General features: G+C 38.3%; 1 protein-coding gene across 11 annotated transcripts in view; it reads right to left on the bottom strand.

The window, feature by feature from the left end:
- Positions 1-18633, bottom strand: part of MARK3 (microtubule affinity regulating kinase 3) — a 62131-nt gene that overhangs the window by 26833 nt on the left and 16665 nt on the right. For all 11 annotated transcript variants that reach the window (XM_084287165.1, XM_084287166.1, XM_084287164.1 and 8 more), the window contains 4 exons: positions 15262-15315; positions 8412-8460; positions 7661-7726; positions 5361-5431 (listed from right to left, as the gene is read on the bottom strand). In XM_084287165.1, the coding sequence (XP_084143291.1) occupies positions 5361-5431; positions 7661-7726; positions 8412-8460; positions 15262-15315 (240 nt within the window). The remainder of the gene's footprint in view (positions 1-5360; positions 5432-7660; positions 7727-8411; positions 8461-15261; positions 15316-18633) is intronic.

The following is an 18633-nucleotide window of genomic DNA, read 5'->3' as shown; positions in this document are numbered from 1 at the left end:
ACATTTATTACTAAAGCTGACAGGTACTTATCAGTTCAGAGCTACAAACTACTACAGTGACCAGCATATTTGGGAGAAAGCTGCTACGTAACTTAGGTGCTTGTTATTCAATCTACTTGGTTTCTGCTACATTTGAAAGAGCATTTTGCTCTCTCCAGCATGGCTAATTATAGACCAGTAGAAGCAATGACTTTCAGAAAGGTTACTGAAGTATTTCCATTCCAATACTGTATACAGCTACAAAAGCTTTCCATTGAGACTGATGTTTTCCAGTCCTTATGCAAAGGTGATTTTTCATGCCACAGCATGGCATGAAAAAGAGAAAAGGCTACTGAAGAAATTACTGGGGGAAAAGCTTCTTTGTTGAAATTTCACTTATGCGGTGAGACACGACTATGCATCTGACAGGAGGTCTACAGTGCATATACTGTATTGTATTTGTATCCTGCACAAGAGTAGCAATCACAATGGAAAAAACTTCTATGTCTCTCACGTGTAACAGAATAATTTCTTCCATCATAATTTCCAACTTTTTTTTTTTTTTTCTGCTTTATATAGCAAGCTATATAAGCTGCTTATGCAGTTGTCCTAGTGTATTGCTCTAGAGTTATGAGCATCAACAGGGAAGTTTGCACGTATAGAAAAGCCGGGTAAGGTCATATTGCTGTGCGATCACAAATGCTGTCGAATACATTTTATTGTCATGCACACGTGGTCAGAACTGAGACAGATGTTATGACTTCTCAAAAGTAAGTGGAACTGCACAGAACAATAATTTACTGTGATAACTACACTTAGATATGCTTCTATTCTTTGTTCAAGATTAACATTTCTAGTCCAGAAGGATGAGATGTCATTAACATCACAAAAAGTAACTCAGTATTGCAGCTTAGCATAGGAATCCTCCTGTCCCTGTAGGAAGCAATGCTTCTTTTTCAGTATTTAGAATAAGTAAAGGTAAGGTTCCTGGTAGGTCAAAGAACTGACCTACCAGTCACTTTGCATTTAAAACTTAAGCAACCAACATTATCTTAATCTTCGTGCCCCTGCATTATTGAATCATGCATATGCACAAAGTGCCACCTTTGGAGCCAAGTATTCGATGACAAGTTGAAATATTTCTATTCCCTACAGTTTCATTCTGCTTCCACTTGTTCCTTTATGCACTGACTCCCTCTTTCAGACTCCCAGCTCAGCTTTTTACAGTTAGTGAAATTGCTGAAGTTCTCCCATGCCACCACTTGTACCATCCTCGTGGTTTTCCTTCCTTTCCTCCCTGCTGAAATTACTCAGCTCCAGCCACCAGCCCGCTTTCCCAGGTGCTTCCAAGGCTGACAGCGTGACAAAGACCTCATGCTTTATTCAGGACTGCAGAGACACGGCACTAGCTGCTCGCTTCTGAACTGCTTTTACTTTGACTAACTAAGAGCAGAAAGTCTAGCAGATTATCAATCAGTTGTTTTCCCTGGGGATGCTTCTGAACTACTCTGCATTGCAAAAGGATAGCACAGAGACTGCAGAAACGAAGGGAAAGAATGCAATATGTGTAAGAAAGATTAACAGCAGTCAAAACTGAATGAAAAAAAAAAAAACAAAACCAACAGCATAAAGCATGGCTTCACTGAATTGAGTTCCTTGCCTTCCACCTTCCATCGCTACTTCTGTTGACAGCCCCCTCGCTCCAACCCATGTGAGTGTGAGAAATTTGCTGACACTTGGGCAGGTGGGGAGAACAGGGGAAGACACAGAAGACTTCTACCTGTAACAATAGGAGCATTTAAAGACTTTCTTTTGGAGGGATTTCAAAAATGTGTATAATCACAGGATTTTAAGAACAAGATAGAACAAGTTACCTCTAAGTAGACAAACTATTCTTCCTAAGGATTAGCTGATAGAACAAAACAAGAAAAGAAAAGAAAAATGACCTCTTCAGGTCCCTTCCACAGTGCTACAATGAGCACTTATTTTCTTAACTGGAACATACAACAGTAAGATTTATTTTGTGGATTTTTTAAAATATAAATTTAAGACTTGTCCTAATACCTACCAATATTAAAAATTCTACAATCTGCTTCTACAGGAAAGAATTGAGAAGACTGAAGGAATCCAGATCTAATCTGCAGCAGTAAAGGAGGAGAGGAAAATAATACATATTCATTTTCAATTTTTGTTGGTGGGAGAGCTCCCCTTCAACCCCCCTGAGACTTGACTCCCTATTTTTGCATTCACTCTCATCCAGATGGGCAGACTTCCGTACGGAGTAAGGATGCTAAGATTGAACCAGAACTGCGTGGAAGTCTTCTAGGGAAAGAAAAGCTAGGTGACATTAAGAATGCAAAACATTCTGGATTTGAATTTCTCATACACGGCTGCACAAAAGAAGACTGAAATGGAGAACTGCAGAGCATGGCTGTATTTTCAGTGTCCCTTGTCAAGCATGACTGGAATAATTTGATCACTGTCTTCTACAGGGCTTTTTTCCCCTGCTAAAAGTCCTGAATGCATAACAGAATGGACAAAAAAATTATATATATATTTTTAAATAAATGAATATGGGAGAATTAGCAAATTCATCATTGCCTGATAGAGAGGGAGATGCTAAAATGCCTCCTCAGATAAAACACAGATGTTTTATGCAGAAATCACATCTACTGAAGGAAGAAACAGGATCTGAAAATATAATAATATAACCTATTGTAAGTACCAAGCTCAATAGCACAGCACAACTCTTTCTGCAGCTTAAAAAGGCCCCTGCCTGTTAAACTAGCTAGTGATTTTTTTTTAAATCCCTATTATGTCCTAGTCTAACATAAGAACAGCTGCATTGAATCAGATAAAAGTTCTACACAGTGTTATCCCTCCAGCAATAGCTAAAAGCTACACGAAGCTATTGTGAGACTACAGCAAAGTGAATAGTTTCATGACCCATAAACCTAGTAAGATCTAGGTTTGATCTGTCCCTCAGAGTCCTGGTGTTGAATAAATGTCAAGCTCTGATCAAAGTTTTCTGACTTTTGTCCCACACGCATGCTCATTTCTCTAGCAAACTATGATGAGCTTACACTATAGCTTCTCTCCTTGGGAAAAAAAGAGAATCCTAGTAATAACCCAGACACTCACGCTTTTGATGCTCTCAAGAACCCCCTATCTTTGAGATCAAGATCCTCTATAATTGGATAAATTTAGTAACCAGCAAGTCAGCTATTCAGGAAGGATAGGTAGCTAATTCCTCCAGGTTTCTGAAAGTAAATCAGACTTATAAAAAGAAACTGAAAACATATTTCAGTAGATTGAAGAGCAGCCGTCTATCTGTCTTTATGAACAGCATTTATCCTACTGAAGTCCAGAAATAAAGCAGGGAATCTGTAGTACAACATTTGATGGGTCAAAAACCCAGCTTAGCAGTTAACTATTTTTAAATTCTTTTCCTTCGTGTTTGTTTTTGAAACAGGTTATTTATTTTAAAGCTACATATATCCTGTACTACACATATTATTCCATAAAATGAAGTGCTAAGTGTACTTGTAAAATAAGTCTGACATGGTTCCACAAGTTTTCATGTAAAGGCAAGTTGAATCCTTAGACAAAAAAGGCAATCGTTGAACAAATGTGCAGTGGAATTACTAGAAGATCTTTTTCCATGCAGTTCCTGATAAAAGAAAGGTAGCACAGAGAGCAAAGAACCATACCAGTGGTACTTTTCAACATTCACGGGAGAGAGAGCAGCAAATCCTCTCAAACTATTCTTAAGTATTCCAGGTGACATTACAAAAGGAAAGGTTATGGTCTGGGATTTAGAAAAAGACAGCTAAAGTGGAAATGACTGCTTTAAAACCCAGTACAATTGATCGCATCTATTCCAACACACAGCACAGAAGCACGTAAGAAATTCTTAATCACAAAGGAAAGCACTCTAGAGTTGACAGAACATAAGATATAAAGAGACATAAGATTTTATTAAACAAGAAAAAAATGTTCCTTACTCTGAAGCTGAATATTACTCTAGTACACACAAATCACTCCTCCTGGGAACATAAAGTCTGCAGCTGCTTTTTCTGAGGGCTTGTTTTTTGTTTTTATTTTTATGATTATTTTTGCAAAAGATTAAAGAACATATGTACAAGATTTAAAATGACGAGAGAAAAAGAAACAAGCTTTTTATAGAAATGAGTTTGTTGCATCCTTATTTTGGATTAAATGAGTTTCTATTTTTCTCCTTACTTGAACTGCTACTTTTGAGTTTATTATTATATTGCTTTAGCAAATCTTACTACCACAAGTTATGACAGCTTCCTAGTTCCCATATTATTTGTTTTGGTCACACTATCCACTCTAGAGAATTGTAAAAGTTTTCTTTATATGGCATTTTGTGAAAGTAATTAATTTCCTGGAAGGTTCATACTTAATATCAAATTACTTCTATTTTTGTATGGCTGCACTTTAAGATGTGAAACTACCATAGCTTTTCCCTCCAGCAGTGAAACTGCCATGTCATTGCCACAATTTGAAAACCCCCACATATAGTTAAAACAAACCCTCTTGCCCATATTCATTATTTTAAAGTGTCATTAAACAGAAGCATAATTTTAATGTTGTGAGAAAAAATATTTAAATTATCCAATGGGATAGAAATAACATAAGCATTCACAAGTTTCAGCACATGAGCAGAAACCGAAGTATTATCAGACCAAACAGATCTGCAAATGAAACTTCAAATGCTGCAAGAGCAGAGACTTGGATTTTTAACTAGTTATGCCAAATTATGTGCATACGTTCAATACTGCTTTGACTGTAGCATAGAAATGCTATTTACAGATCGATGATATTCCAACATTTTTGCAAGTCCAGTTTATCCATCATAAAGAAAACAAGAAAGCCTAGATTTTTTTTTTTTTTAATTATTATTATTTTTTAGAACAGCTGTTAAATTGCATCTCTTTGTGCAAGTGCATGGTTGTAAACGGGTGCCTCTACCAGGCACTGCCCGTGTTTACTGCTGACCTGGTTTGTAGCACGTTACACTTGAACAACTTCCAAAAGGTTACAGACAAGCTGAACGTAGAATATGTGAAATCAACCCAGAGGAAATGAATTTTGGAACAGAATCCACGTCCAAATCAAGCAGTCATTGTGTTCTGGCACTCCTGGACACCCTGGCACAAACACTAAGGAAGCTAGCACTGCTGACTGGACTACTAACCCCTTCAAAGCACTACTGGAACCAAGTTTCTTCTTACTCAGTGCTACAAGTCCACACACTATGCTGAGTCAAACACATAGGACAACTGTTTTACCCATTTCACCACTAAAAATGGGTGTGGGGGGGGCAGGAAGCTGATGTATAGGGATGTTATACATACCTGTCTAAATTTAGCTCTAGCCTCCTTTTCCTTCATTCTTCCATGTGCAACCAGATAGTCAAACACCTCCCCTACAAGTCAATAACAAGACATGTTAATGACAGTGTCAGGATGTAGAGATTCCTCTCTAGCAGTTACCCACAGCAACTTCACTGGATGATTATGCTTCAGGTTAATCTTAGGTTTAACATTACAGGTTAGCTCAAGAGAACAAGGCGTAAATGATGTGAATACAAACAATTTACTACAACGTTCTCTCTTACACAAGAAAACAATAAGGCTTAATGAAAGACTGGATACAGACAAACATTTCCTTCCAATTGTTTAGGACAAAAACTGAGCAGCAATACTTCTGTTTTGTAAATAAAGATGACCTATACCCCTTCACAGACTTTCTCACATGGGTATCTTTTGCACCACAAAAATAAGCCTCATACATGAATGCATCTGATGATATCTGTAATATTGTTATATCAGCACCAGAATTTTTCTTTGTACGTGTGTATACAAGAGTTCTAACCAACACAGAAATCTTAGTTCTAACCTAGGCTTGGAAGAGGTATCTGCAATGACATTCTCAGTAATGAGGCCAGTAGGACACTGAGATAATCCATCCCACAAGCATCAGATAGGTAAGACACACAAGAGAAACACCACTTCTGAACAAGCCCTGTGGTGTATGGTTCATACGTCTAAAGGCGAATAAAGTAGTACTGAAGAGCTGTGGTTTTTTGATGTTTTGTTTTTTGTTTGCTTTTAAATAATAATAAAAAAAATGTAAGAGTCTTACTGCAGGAAAATCAACAACTGAGCTATCTGAGAGAGTGTCAGGATTTTCTACAAAATAGTCTTGCTCTCCTCTGTAGCACATTTAATACCCAAGTCAGAAAATTCTCTCAGGTGTATTTCACAGCTGTTTCTTGAGAAAATTTGAAGGAGCAAAGCTGAACACGCCTTTATAATTCAGGGGAAAACGATACCAGAGAAAGAAATATAGGCAACTTAGGCAAATGTTGCAGTTCTAGGAATACAGTCTCTCATCCTCCAACCACAGAATTTATACAGTTCACGTGTGACCAGTACTTCAAGGAGGAAATAAGGAAAACGATCCCCGTCACTCAGGTCACTGGCCATGCCTGTCTTGCACAACACTGCACATGCACAGGGCGCTGCTCACAGCCCTTCAGACCTGCACACATTTCTCCATTATTCTAAGATCTTTAGAGCGCTGTTGGCCCTTCTACCTTGTGGAGGCCAATCACTAGATGGCAACAAGACTTCACTTTTAAGTCTAGCACCAACAAACTGCACGGAGACGCCTTCAAAAACATGCACTAGCCAATATCCTGACAGCATTTTACCAGCCGCCTTGGTTCTGGTTAGACAAAGCTTGGTGGAGCATTTAGGGACCCACTAGAAGACAACTGAGGCAGTTAGAGGATCTTTACCTGATTTAAGAATTAACTTCACACAATCTAGCAGAGTTAGAATTCAATGCTGAAACTATCATCTGAGAAAAAACTCTGTATTTCACTCCCACAACTGAAGAAAATCCTCAACTATTGGCGATTCCCAGATGCTGATGCTAAAGAGTCACACTGACAAACAGAGGGCTATTAGGTTTTAGCCAGCAAGGAGTAACTTAATCCCCAATATCTTAATTCTAGCTCTGGTGAAACTAGCTGACACTGCATCATGCAGTCTTTTTTTCTTCCTCCTCTGCAATCAAGAATAAATGTTAAAGTTCCTCCACAACCTCCCTCCTGAAATGGACATAAGGCTAAGCCTAATAACTCTTGACAGTAGAAGGTCTGTGATTACGGTATGTCAAATGTCATCAACTTTAAAAAAAAAACAGAAGTTTCAGTACTCACGCTTTTGAAAGCAACAGTTAAAAATATAAAAGTGTTTCTCTTTTTATTTTATTTTAACCAAGTGTCTTATATAAGACAAGACACCAGTCCTAGGGAGCTTAATACAAAAAATTTTGAAAGGTTGACATTTATTATTATAGACAGAACTAATCAAAGGCTGAACAAAGATTCCAGTTAAAATTTAAGTTGTAAAAGCAAAACAAATGTTACTAAATTGCAGTAAGTTTGGAATGAAGTTTTACAAGTTATAATTAAGGAGCCTGAATGAGTAACTTGAGAATATTAAAGACATTGCTTAAAAAATTTACCCTACCACAACATTAATATTTGATAAACAGGAAGGTAAAACTTCAAGGGAAAATAAAAAGTGCTTTCTGCCACTTGGCAATTTATTTACATTTGTCATCACAGCAGAGAGGTACTTACCCCCACTTGCATATTCCATTATTAAATAGAGAGTTTTTTCAGTTTCAATGACTTCAAATAACTTCACTGGAAGAGAAAGCAACTTATTAATCAGTTAGCTAGTTGCAGAAGTATTAACTCTATAAGGAATTCTGTCAGGAAAAAAAAACACAATTTTCTTGATTCTTGACAGTACTAGATTATTACTCTAAAACAGCTTTTTCTGTCCTAAATGGAAAATACAATAGCATATTTACTCAACTCATAAAATACAATCATTTGATGTGATTATATGGGAAAAGCAACTATATTAAACAAAACTTCCATAAATTTGAGTGTCAGTAATGGCCATTTTTACACACTGTACTGGCATACATGGCGACAAATAAGTTATCAGTCAGTTGGCTGACAGTGCCCTAACAATAGTACATTGTTTAAACTTCACAATCCAGTTCAATTTCTTGACCATTTCTCGTTTTGGTACAAAATTCTTTTAATGAGAGCCTGAATCCAATAAAAAATCAGCATTATGATAACTTTGCTCCTTTTGAGCAATCGGCTATGAAATAACTATTTTGTGGTGAGGGCCTAAATTTTTGTTGTTGTTGTTTTTAAACACACTGCTATGACAATGAATTTCTTACTGCTATTTTACAGTAAATTACCCTCCTATTTTAAGATTATTTTACAATTATCACATAACATTTTTAATGGTGGAAAAAAGAGGTAACATTTCACCGGATTTGAACATAACGAGAAATAAACAAGGTACCTATATTTGGATGATTTAAGATCTTCATTATTCTTACTTCTCTAAAGAGCTGAAATAAACATAAAACATGAAATAAGTTAACGAAAATAATAGGTAACACTCTTCCTTTGTAAAGCCTGATCATTTTGATATACTTGCTTCATTTTAAACATAAAGGGCAAACTTTATTAGCGTTTCAAGGAAGTTCATAAAACAACTTATTGGAGAGAACAGTTAAGTGCTTGCTTCTTTTAAGCCTCCCCTCAAAAACCTGCCAACACCCACAGAAGTGCTGCAGATAGCTCAGGAGACAAGTGTTCTCAGCTCTGTGGTTCTCACACTTTTGGGGCCAAAAGACCACTATGAGCCCAAGCAGCTTCTTGATGGCCACTGTACATCACATCTCATATACTCTTTCACATCTTCATAGAAAATCCTGGGTTCAAAGTTTTATGAACCCCCCTCCAGAGCATTGTTTGAAGACCACCGTGCTGTGTTGGTGGTATGGGCTCCTCAGCACTGCGTCAGAGCCTAGCCTTCCACAGGACACCACCGAAATCCTCTCCTACGTGACAGGAACTGAGAGGTGAAATATCAGCTGCTTATATCGCACAAAAAATGTGTCATTCAACTAAACCAGCAACAAGCAAGTTTTAAGCACAGATGGTCAGGCAAGATTACTTCTTGGGCCTTCAGAAGCATTCCTTCGAGACGACTGAGGCACAAAAACATCTAGCTCTGGATTTGTCACCACAGCTTCAACAACTTTCATTGCCAGACACCTAGCCTCCAAGACTGCTGATGCAGTACACTGAACATTAGCCAAAATTAACGGGGCAAAACACAGCCTTTTCCTGAGCAAACAAACCCCAGCAGACACACCACTGCTTGGGGGTACAATCTCAAAGGGATCAGCCACCCTCTTCACCATCTACCTTCCTACACTACAGGCCTGTATACTTCTACTTAAACACCTTGAAGTGCAAATACTGTTGTGTTCAGATTCCCTTATCTTCCTACAGCCACTCTTTACCAAAAAAAAGGATCTTCTGAGGTAGCACTTCTGAGCTATATAGTGTGTGACTGTTCTCCCTCTATAGCTTCCCCCCAAGAGAGCCTAAGCCTCCAGATGGCTGACATTCTTAAGCCTTGATTATTTTCTAACAGCATGCTTCCAAACGAGGGAGTAATCAAGTGGTTTTATTATAAACCTAACACCAACATCTACAGGAATACCAGTAACGTAACAGGTCGTACTGAACATAATGTAAAGAGACTGAGGCAGAAAGAAAGTACACGACTCCACAGGAGAGCAGACAAGGAAAAAAAGAAAGGGATTTTGTAAAGTAAGAGATAACAGCACTGTTATTAACAGTAGGAAAGCAAAAGGTGCTGTTAAGATTCTCCTTAGGTCAGATTTCACACAAAGTGAGGACATTTAATGGCTACATTTATTAATAATGACTCTGAAAAACTGAAGGTGTAGTTACTCAAAATAAAAAAAAAGTAAAACATGGGAAACAAAAGAGAAACAAAGCCAACAAAACAGAACCATTCCACCTTTCTGCCTTTTAATAAAACAAGCTGCAGAAAAATATAAAATCACAATATGGAAACCATTTCCAACAGTTCTTTGCTTTCCAGTGCTTCTGTGAGGCTACCATTTGGATAGCAACTCATTAAAATGCCAAAAAGGATTTCTCCCCTATGCCATAGCCACAGCTGTGAAAGGCACAGTACCTGAACACAGAATAAAACTAAACAGTTTTTAAATAGTTTTAATTACAGTATATTCATTATCTAGATCTATGCCTGACACTTTTCTAGATGATAAACTGCCTAAACGCAATCAAGACTGATTGATCAATTAAATTTTTGGCCATGGAAGACAGTTTCACAAGCTGTGGGCATGTTTTCTTTTCCCCCCTAAGATAAGTAAATTGCCTTTTTTATTTTATTACATTGTTTCTGGAGCTTTTTTCATATGTAGTTCAATGAGGTAGAGCACTTAACCATAGCTCTCTAAACACAAGACATTTAAATGCAGTTGAATCTATTTTTTTCTTTTTTTTTTTTTCCTTCCAGTTCAGATGGAATAGCCTGTAATAAATATACTCTGAATACTTCATATTTTTTATTCCAGCCTGTATAACTAAAAGCCTCCACTCAGCCTGTTTTGAAGACAGCTTGCAGAATTTGCTCACAACTGACCGTCAATTTCCTCTGGACTCCCTTCTGACCCCCAGATCAAGGTCTGTTGGGTCAGACTGATCAAGTGCAACCCCACCGCTGCACAGATACAGCCCCTGCCTGTTGTTCAGCTGTCAGCCCATTTATCACCACCTCCCCTACCTACCAAGGTATGTTCAGGGGATTACGAATGGCAGTATCAGCAATGACCAAAATCATAATTAGTCCCACCAAACAAGAACAAACAAACAAAGGCAATAGAGAATAGGACAATAAAGATGAGGGCAAAATTCATGGTATCATCATGTAAACAAATACACTCATTAATCTAATCTTTTTATAGAGAACGCTGACTTGGCTGGAGCCAGCTACTTCCTCCGCTGCAGTGTGCAGTTTGATGGGCTAATGTGATAAAGGCAGGCTCATATCACATTTTGGGCTGTTGTAAATATATCATTGTTCCACAGGACTACTCTGCCTTACTAACCCAGATGAAGCCCATCAAAAAGTGGTGTCTACATATGAGCTATTTGCAGTTGCTGACTAGAAACAAGCTCTTTAAAAATAGTTATTTTTGTCTTAGGGGAAGTTCAAAATAGAAATACTTGAGAATAGGATACAAACTCCACCAAATGTTTTATCATAATTTTAGTTATATAAATGCACTTCAGATTGTGTTCTGTAGACAGTTTAAATGTTATATTTGGCATTTTGACACAGACAGCAACTTCAGCAGGGACATCTGCAAATGTCTGGCATTGTATTATATTCTATTTCTGATAGAGGAATAGAACGTAAAACATGATACAACTTTCATAGATTATACTGAAAGGTTTTCTACATTTAATTCCCCCAAAATGCTATTTGCATCAACCTCCAGTAAATGAAGCATTAATTATTGCCATACTTTTTAAAGCCCACAGCACAGTTCATTATAGATAGCAAGGTCTGGCAAAAGCCCACACACCTGAGGTTTTCTGACACAGGAACGCAGATGAACGTGTAACATCGTAACATGCAACATACGGTTCTCTACTCAGAAAATAATTCTCTAGGTTTCAGGAACTTGTCATAATGTGACCATAGAGGCAGACTATCAACTGTAAACAGTGCTTATCAGTTTAATTTCTAATACAGAGATTGAAAACTACTCCCAACTTGTTGAATAGCTCATTTTCCGTCAACAGGAGCTCTGCAAATGTTTCTAGGGAAAGACAAACATCCTAAGTCTGCCAAACAAATGTCTCTCAGCTTTGTTGTGGTCTCGTCCTTTGACTGTAAGTCGTGTTAGATACAGGGAAAGAATTTAATACTGCCAGTGGACAAACAGAGCAAAAAGAAAAGTAGCAATGGAAACACAGACACATACTGAGGAATAATCTTGAACCAATTTTACTTGAACTTTATTATGCTGATACATCTAAAACAACATGGATTGGGGAAATAGCGAACCAGCTTTCAAGCCAACCCTTTGAATAAGCTGAAAGACAGATTACAAAGTGTTCCTGCATTAGCTATTGCAAGAGTTTCAGTAACAAAGGATTTCAAAAAACACTGAAGAAAAGTTTGGTAAAAAGCAAGTCAGTACGCTAGTCAGATGCAGAGCACATTTCCTGGCCTCCTTCCCCTCAAAGCAGGGAGGCTTTTCACAAGATGTTCTCCCAAGCCAGCTCAAGCTTTAACTGTGTATTAGGCTCCTCCTGATAACTGCTCACCGAAACAGGCCCTATATATAGTTAGCAGCCTCAATCAGGAAGCCTTTACACAATGCAAGTTTGTACCAAGTAACACACAACTTGAAAACACACAAAATATGTGCTATAAACAAAAGAAGTCTGTGTCTTTTAAATTTTCATACCTTCTTTGCACTTTTTAAAAACAGACTGATCAGAAGTCAGGAAGAACATGGTTCATATTCAGATTTGTAGCTAAGAACTCTAAAAAGATTTCACAAAAAGGTCCAAACAAGTGGCAAAACATCTGCACATAATGAACAAAAAAATCTGGCTGAGGAGCCAAGTTCTAAAAAAGGAAAATGAGAAGTTATTTAGTGCTATTACATGGGCTTAGGAAAAAAAAAATCTTGCGTATAATGGCATTGCTGATTCAAAAGAAAAAAAACAATTTATTTTTTTTTTGTCTAGAAGGAAGTGAGCTACTGTAGCATCAACACTCATTTCGAGCAAGACTGATACTCACTGTGATTGGGTACAAAGTACATTTTGGGAGAATAATGATTATGACTAACAACACTAGCATGGGAAAAAAACCCCGAGAATTCTCTTTTCTTTGAAGGCAGGAAAGTAACACTTAGTTTCCTCTTTGCTAAGCAAAAGTAGCAGAGCTGTAATAAGCTCCTAAAACTAGAGTAGCTGCATGTGGCTACCACTGACTTCCCCAGCAGCACAGAGCCCCTCTGAAGAACCGCACTCTGAAAACATATCCATCAAAGCCGCAGCCACCCGCAGCTCACCGCACAGTACTGCTCCAGAGAGCGGCACCCCTTAGCAAGGGTAACTCCCCTCTGGCAGCTGGAGTCTTCCATGCCAATACAAGACAGAAATCAGGATCAGAAACCTTAATCACCACTCGTTTCGCCACCTGAGGATGAGTAGGGTATGCAGACACTCTACACCACACCCTCTTCTCGGCACTGCCCTTCCCTCCCCACCATACCTCGCATATTTCATCACTCCCTCCAGAAGCCCTGATGAGAAGCACTTCATCTCAGCTTGCCCTGACTCTACAGGTCATGCGTGCAGCTTGCTTCAAATGTGCTGAGACTACAACAGTGCTAAGAGCACTGGGGGGAAGCGGGCGAGCTCTTTCAAAAAAAAAGCCCTGATGAAGCAAAATCGATAAGTAATGCATTGTGTATGTACTGTTTACTATAAGCAGGTGCTTAAAATTAAGAAAATGACTTTCCACTTCTGAATTGAGAACACTGAGATATCTTGCAAAACCTTTTTAAGTGCTTATATAGCCAGTGAGCTTAGACAAGTGAACATACTAGCAATCCCTCCCCAACTCTGACTGGATTTCTACCCCACTACTTTGAACTATTCTTCCAGACTCCCATTTTAAGAACCTAATGGTAGAAAACACTGACTTAGAAATCACACCTTACAATCTAATTTTATTAACTGTAAATAAAAATGAAACGACAACTGAGAGGGAGATGAGAGTGGAGACCGAAGAGGCTGAAACCAGGAACCAAAGGGTCAACAAGCACACCTCCAGCCAGTGCCGACTGGTGAAAGGTTGGCTTTGTACCTGACTATTAGCTCAAGCTAGCGGCATTAAGACACAGTCTCCAGATAACACTATTTGAAGGAGTAAGATTTTTTTTTTCCCCTCTCAAAACACATCTTCTCTACTTTTCTCTGACCATTTTCTTCTATGCTCAGTGACCCCTCCCCTTACCACCACAGCTCTTCTTTTCCAAATGCACCCCAAAGTTAATATAACTTTTTAGGTACTCCAATTTGCACAGATCTGCTGCACAAACCCGCTGTATGTAAATCATCATATGACCTCATTTGCATTTCATTTCTTCTCCGCTTAGCCAGAAATTAATAATAATGTCAAGAATTAAACTGAAAAAATCTGAGAAAACTGCAACCGTATTATCTACTTTTATGTAGCCTACAGGGGCAGTAGAAGGCAATGATGTTGCTTCTTGCTAAAATGACGGTGGCTTTCTTCTGTAGGCTGTTCTTTGCCTCTCAACCAAACCATACAATGTAAGGACCTGTGTATTTTTCCAATTTACTTTTGCACCATTAATTTTGATAAAACCATCTTGTCACGCAATCTTTTCAGTATTTGCATAAAACCCAAATGTATATGTTCTCCAGTTTACTCTGGTTATGCAATTTAATATTGTTTGCAGTTAAGTTCTGGGTATTCTCTCGTTCAAACAGAAATATTGCAAGGAGCTTTATTATTTTTTTTTTTAAATCAAAGTACTTAAAAGTAAATAAAAAGACTGACTGCAGCACTTAAAAGGACAGAGTTAGAAAAGTCCTAGGTAAAAGTGACATTTAAATGTACTTCCTGCAGGCACTCCAAAGCAGATTGGCTTGCCTGATGAAAGAGTAGGATTTATCACTACTTACTAAAATAGATAAGGCGATACAACTGTAACGGCACATAAAACATTTGAGACTAGAAGGAAGAAACCAGAATAGCTGTGCTTCAAGTTCTTCCATAAAACTGTAACACCATTTCTGCTGAAAATTATGTGAAAGCCATAGACACTGCTTGGCCTTCGGTCCAGAGGCAATGTTTTCAAGGCCAGCTTAAGAGGACAGAACATACGCTTTCTGTTTTTAAACTCAACAAAATGACCAATGTGAAAGAGACACGGAGGCATGACACCAAACCACGAACATCCTCGCTACAGTCACACTACGTTTGTGGGAAAGGAAGCCGCTTACACCACTGTCTTCTCTTTACAGCTCTGTATGAGGTCATCTATAAAACAGTACATGCATCTTGAACAACTGCTAAGTCGTCAAAAATATCTGGTAAAAATGCAATTATTAAATACAGTAGTCAGATGTGTGAAAGTTGTGCAGCATTTTCAGATTCTACAGCATAGGCATTCACCTCAATGGGAGGAGGTGGTAAAAGGAAACAAGTTATAATACCAGTTGAAAAATTAAATGCAAAAACCTACCTTTTGTAGACTAGTTGGATTCAGCTGTGTTTTGTCAATTATTTTTATGGCAACCTAAAGAAAGAATTCATAATCAGTATTTTCCATATGAATTACTGTAGCATTACAACAAAATGGACAAATCCAGTAACAAATGGAAAGCATGAAAGTTATACAAACACACTCAAGGTTCTTCAGAAAATTATGTACCTGTATTCGGTTTTAAGCTGAAAGCATTGGGAATTAATGATTAATGTATAATTTATTTCTATTTCAACAAATTAAAAAGGAGAGTGGAAAAAAAATGGCATTTTGAGACAATTAAGACAAGGGAAGCTCACTTAGTCTTGCTTCACAATAAAATCATCACATATTACAGTGGAAATTCCAATACCAGACAGAGAGCAGGGTGCCTACAGATGATATTTACACAGTATAATTACACTTCAGATTACACAGTACTAACTGCACACTGGCAGTTTATGAAGATGCTTCTAAAAGCAAGGACTTCAGAGCAAATTGAAAGTAATGCAACATAAATTTTTGCAAGAACTAAGTTCACCTTTGGAAATTCACTGAATATTTATATCAGTTTGCTTCCTGATGGGTATGAAAGGAAATATCACTTTTGTGTCATCAAAAATCCATTGGTTATACTGCAACAACTTGTGAAGTTTGTTCCTTTCCTGATTCTCACCTTCTTGGTAAATCACAGAAATGCTAAAGAACAGAATGAAAATTTCACAAAATAATCAAAAGAAATTCAGTGCCATGGTAACTAGTCAGAGCCTGAAGATTTGAGACAATGAATAGGCAGAGATGAGCCCCAGTGCAGTGTAATTTGGATACAGGCTGAGTTAAAACAGGAAGAAGGAATCTTTCTAGAATTACTTGCCAATTGGTATTTTTCCTTTCTAAATTAGAGGCTAAACATACCAGAAGAAACTCTGCAGAAGCCAAGGAGATGGTGCCTCTCAAAAAGGCAAGATGCTGCAACTCTGCTGATTATCATGCTTCACTGGTACAAAGAAAGGGCCCTCAATGCCCCTTGAATTTTTGGCTCAAAGAGTAGACACTGCTCCTTCCTATGCCACAGCTCCCATTTTGCTGCATCGCTTTGTGCCATCTTTGCCATTTCATTACTGCGGGCTTGGTAGCATATGGAATATAAAAAAATCTTACACCAAAACAAATTTATTTCCCTAAGTTCAAGTGCAAAACACATGGATGGGCCCTCATGATAGAAAGGGTAAGAAATGAACAGTGTTCAGTGCCTGGGTGTGTCACAGATTTACATGACAGATATATATATATATGTGCTGTTGTTTTTTTTTTCTTCTGAAACTGAAATTCAAGATTCAGTTTCAGCCCTCTAGATTCAAGATATGGTAAAATATTACCAAGAAACTATTTAAGAATACTTTTGCTTTAGAGAATATTTTGTCCTAAGGTATGTTACTGAAATTACAGATGACTATTTCCCAAGGCAAAATTCCATTACAAAATCTTGAGAAATCCCTTCAAAAATACAAACAAAAGACATACACATTAAGCAACAGGTATTTTTATATTAGCAGCTGTACACGAAACCAAGAAAGATTTTTATCTCTACCTTTATGCCTGCTGAACTGTTGTTACGCAGGTTACCAGTTATTTACTTTCTGCAGTTTCTCAGATTCAGCCTAGACGTAGCCCACTGCCTTTTCCAACAGCAGATGATGGCATTTGATAGGCATCTGGTGTCCCAAGACTACCTGTGCTGTGGAACATGGCTGTTTGCTGAAGTGCACGTCACTCAGAAGTTGTATTTGTGTTCCAAGCTCTACTATTCTCATCAGCCTTTGTAAGAGTTAAGCTTGTTTCAACCCCCAGAGTCTCAGGGCACTTGGTTTCAGAGACACTCCTCACCTCTCGCTCTGTGCGTCAGTGTCGGATGAACCGAGAGCTCCCTGACACTGGCAAACAAATTCAGCCCTGGAGATACAGGGAAGGAACACACCTCAATTTTCTGAAAGGTAGATACACAGGACTGGTCAGTCCACTAATTATAGCCTTAAAGGCAGGGTGAATTCAGAGAACTCCTATCCACTCCAACACTGGTAGTCCAATGTGTTAACATGGACTTGGAGAGCTCGAACTGCTCACCAGAACGGGACAATTTCAGGCCCCTTGATAAGGCCTCCAAACCACAAACAAAGGGAGGCTGCCCTCAAGAATATTCCCGATGAGCTTGAGAAAGAAAATCCCGTTTTACTCAGCACAGTTAGTGAAGCATCAAATTGCCTTCTAAAGCAGAGACTTTGCTCTCTTTACACAAAGCAAATTTGGAACGATTTCAAGCATTGTGTGCAGCGGCCAGTGTTGGAGGAATGAAAGTCCACCTACACCATTACATTGTTGCAGGAGCCATAATATTCTGCGAGAGATTATTAGCAGAATTAAAACTGACTTTCGCCATTGATGATAATGTGACTTGAAAAATTCCTCCTACGTTAGTTAAAGTGGTCAAAAAAACCTGAGACACTGAGCAAATCGACCAAACTGCTACCATTCAGATTATTTTCTCCCTCTTAAATTTCACAGTTTTTCCAAGGGAAAACAAAACAAAAAAAAAAAAGATGACAATGGATTCCTTGGAGTCAGGCTTGGGTCCTGGAAGAATTTTGTCTTAGCAGAAAACTTTCACCTCCTGGCAATTAACTCAATACTGCCTTCACTGCACAGAGGCGTCCATATGTTTCTGGCTGCAATTCCAACCACCTTGGAAACAGCAAAAGGTAGTTTTATCTTTTAGATTAATTTTGGCAAGTATGGAAAATTTGTCAGAGGAAATAACCCCAGATAAGTTACAACAGAAAAGACATGGCTTAAAGTCAAAGAATTAACAAAAGCAGATTTACAATGAAGATTCTTGATTTTAAAAGGGCAGACAGACTACAAATAATATCCTCCTTGACAAAGGATCTCAAAGGAGTGTATTTCCAGACCCCAGCTCTGAAGCAGGGAAGCCAATCCTCCATCTGTACCTCTGCTGTGAACACGACATTGACTCCTTGGCCAGACAATTCAACCCCCCCCCCAGGTTAGGCTGATGTTCTGCTCATCCCCCCCAAAGGGCTGCACATTTCTCCCTCCCTGTAATTTGAGGGCAGGCTCTCCTTCTGCAGATATTCTGAAGATGGGAATGGAAAAAAAAAATCCAGGAATTTACTCCAGTTGGAAACAAAAAGCTGTTATCTCAAGCAAAAGGAAAATTTGTAGGGAAGGACTCCAGAGGTAAGGAGATGAGTAACTCCCCTAGAGGAATGCTTGAACAAACATACCCTTCCCCCAAGAAGCGTTGGAGAAGTGCTGATCTGATGCATGAGTTAGAAGTTAATCAGGGCGGAGATA

The sequence above is a fragment of the Netta rufina genome, assembly GCF_964035555.1.
Source record: "Netta rufina genome assembly, chromosome: 5".
NCBI lineage: Eukaryota > Metazoa > Chordata > Aves > Anseriformes > Anatidae > Netta > Netta rufina.
The sequence above is the reverse complement of the archived record's forward strand: the minus strand, read 5'-3'. Positions and strand labels throughout refer to the sequence as shown.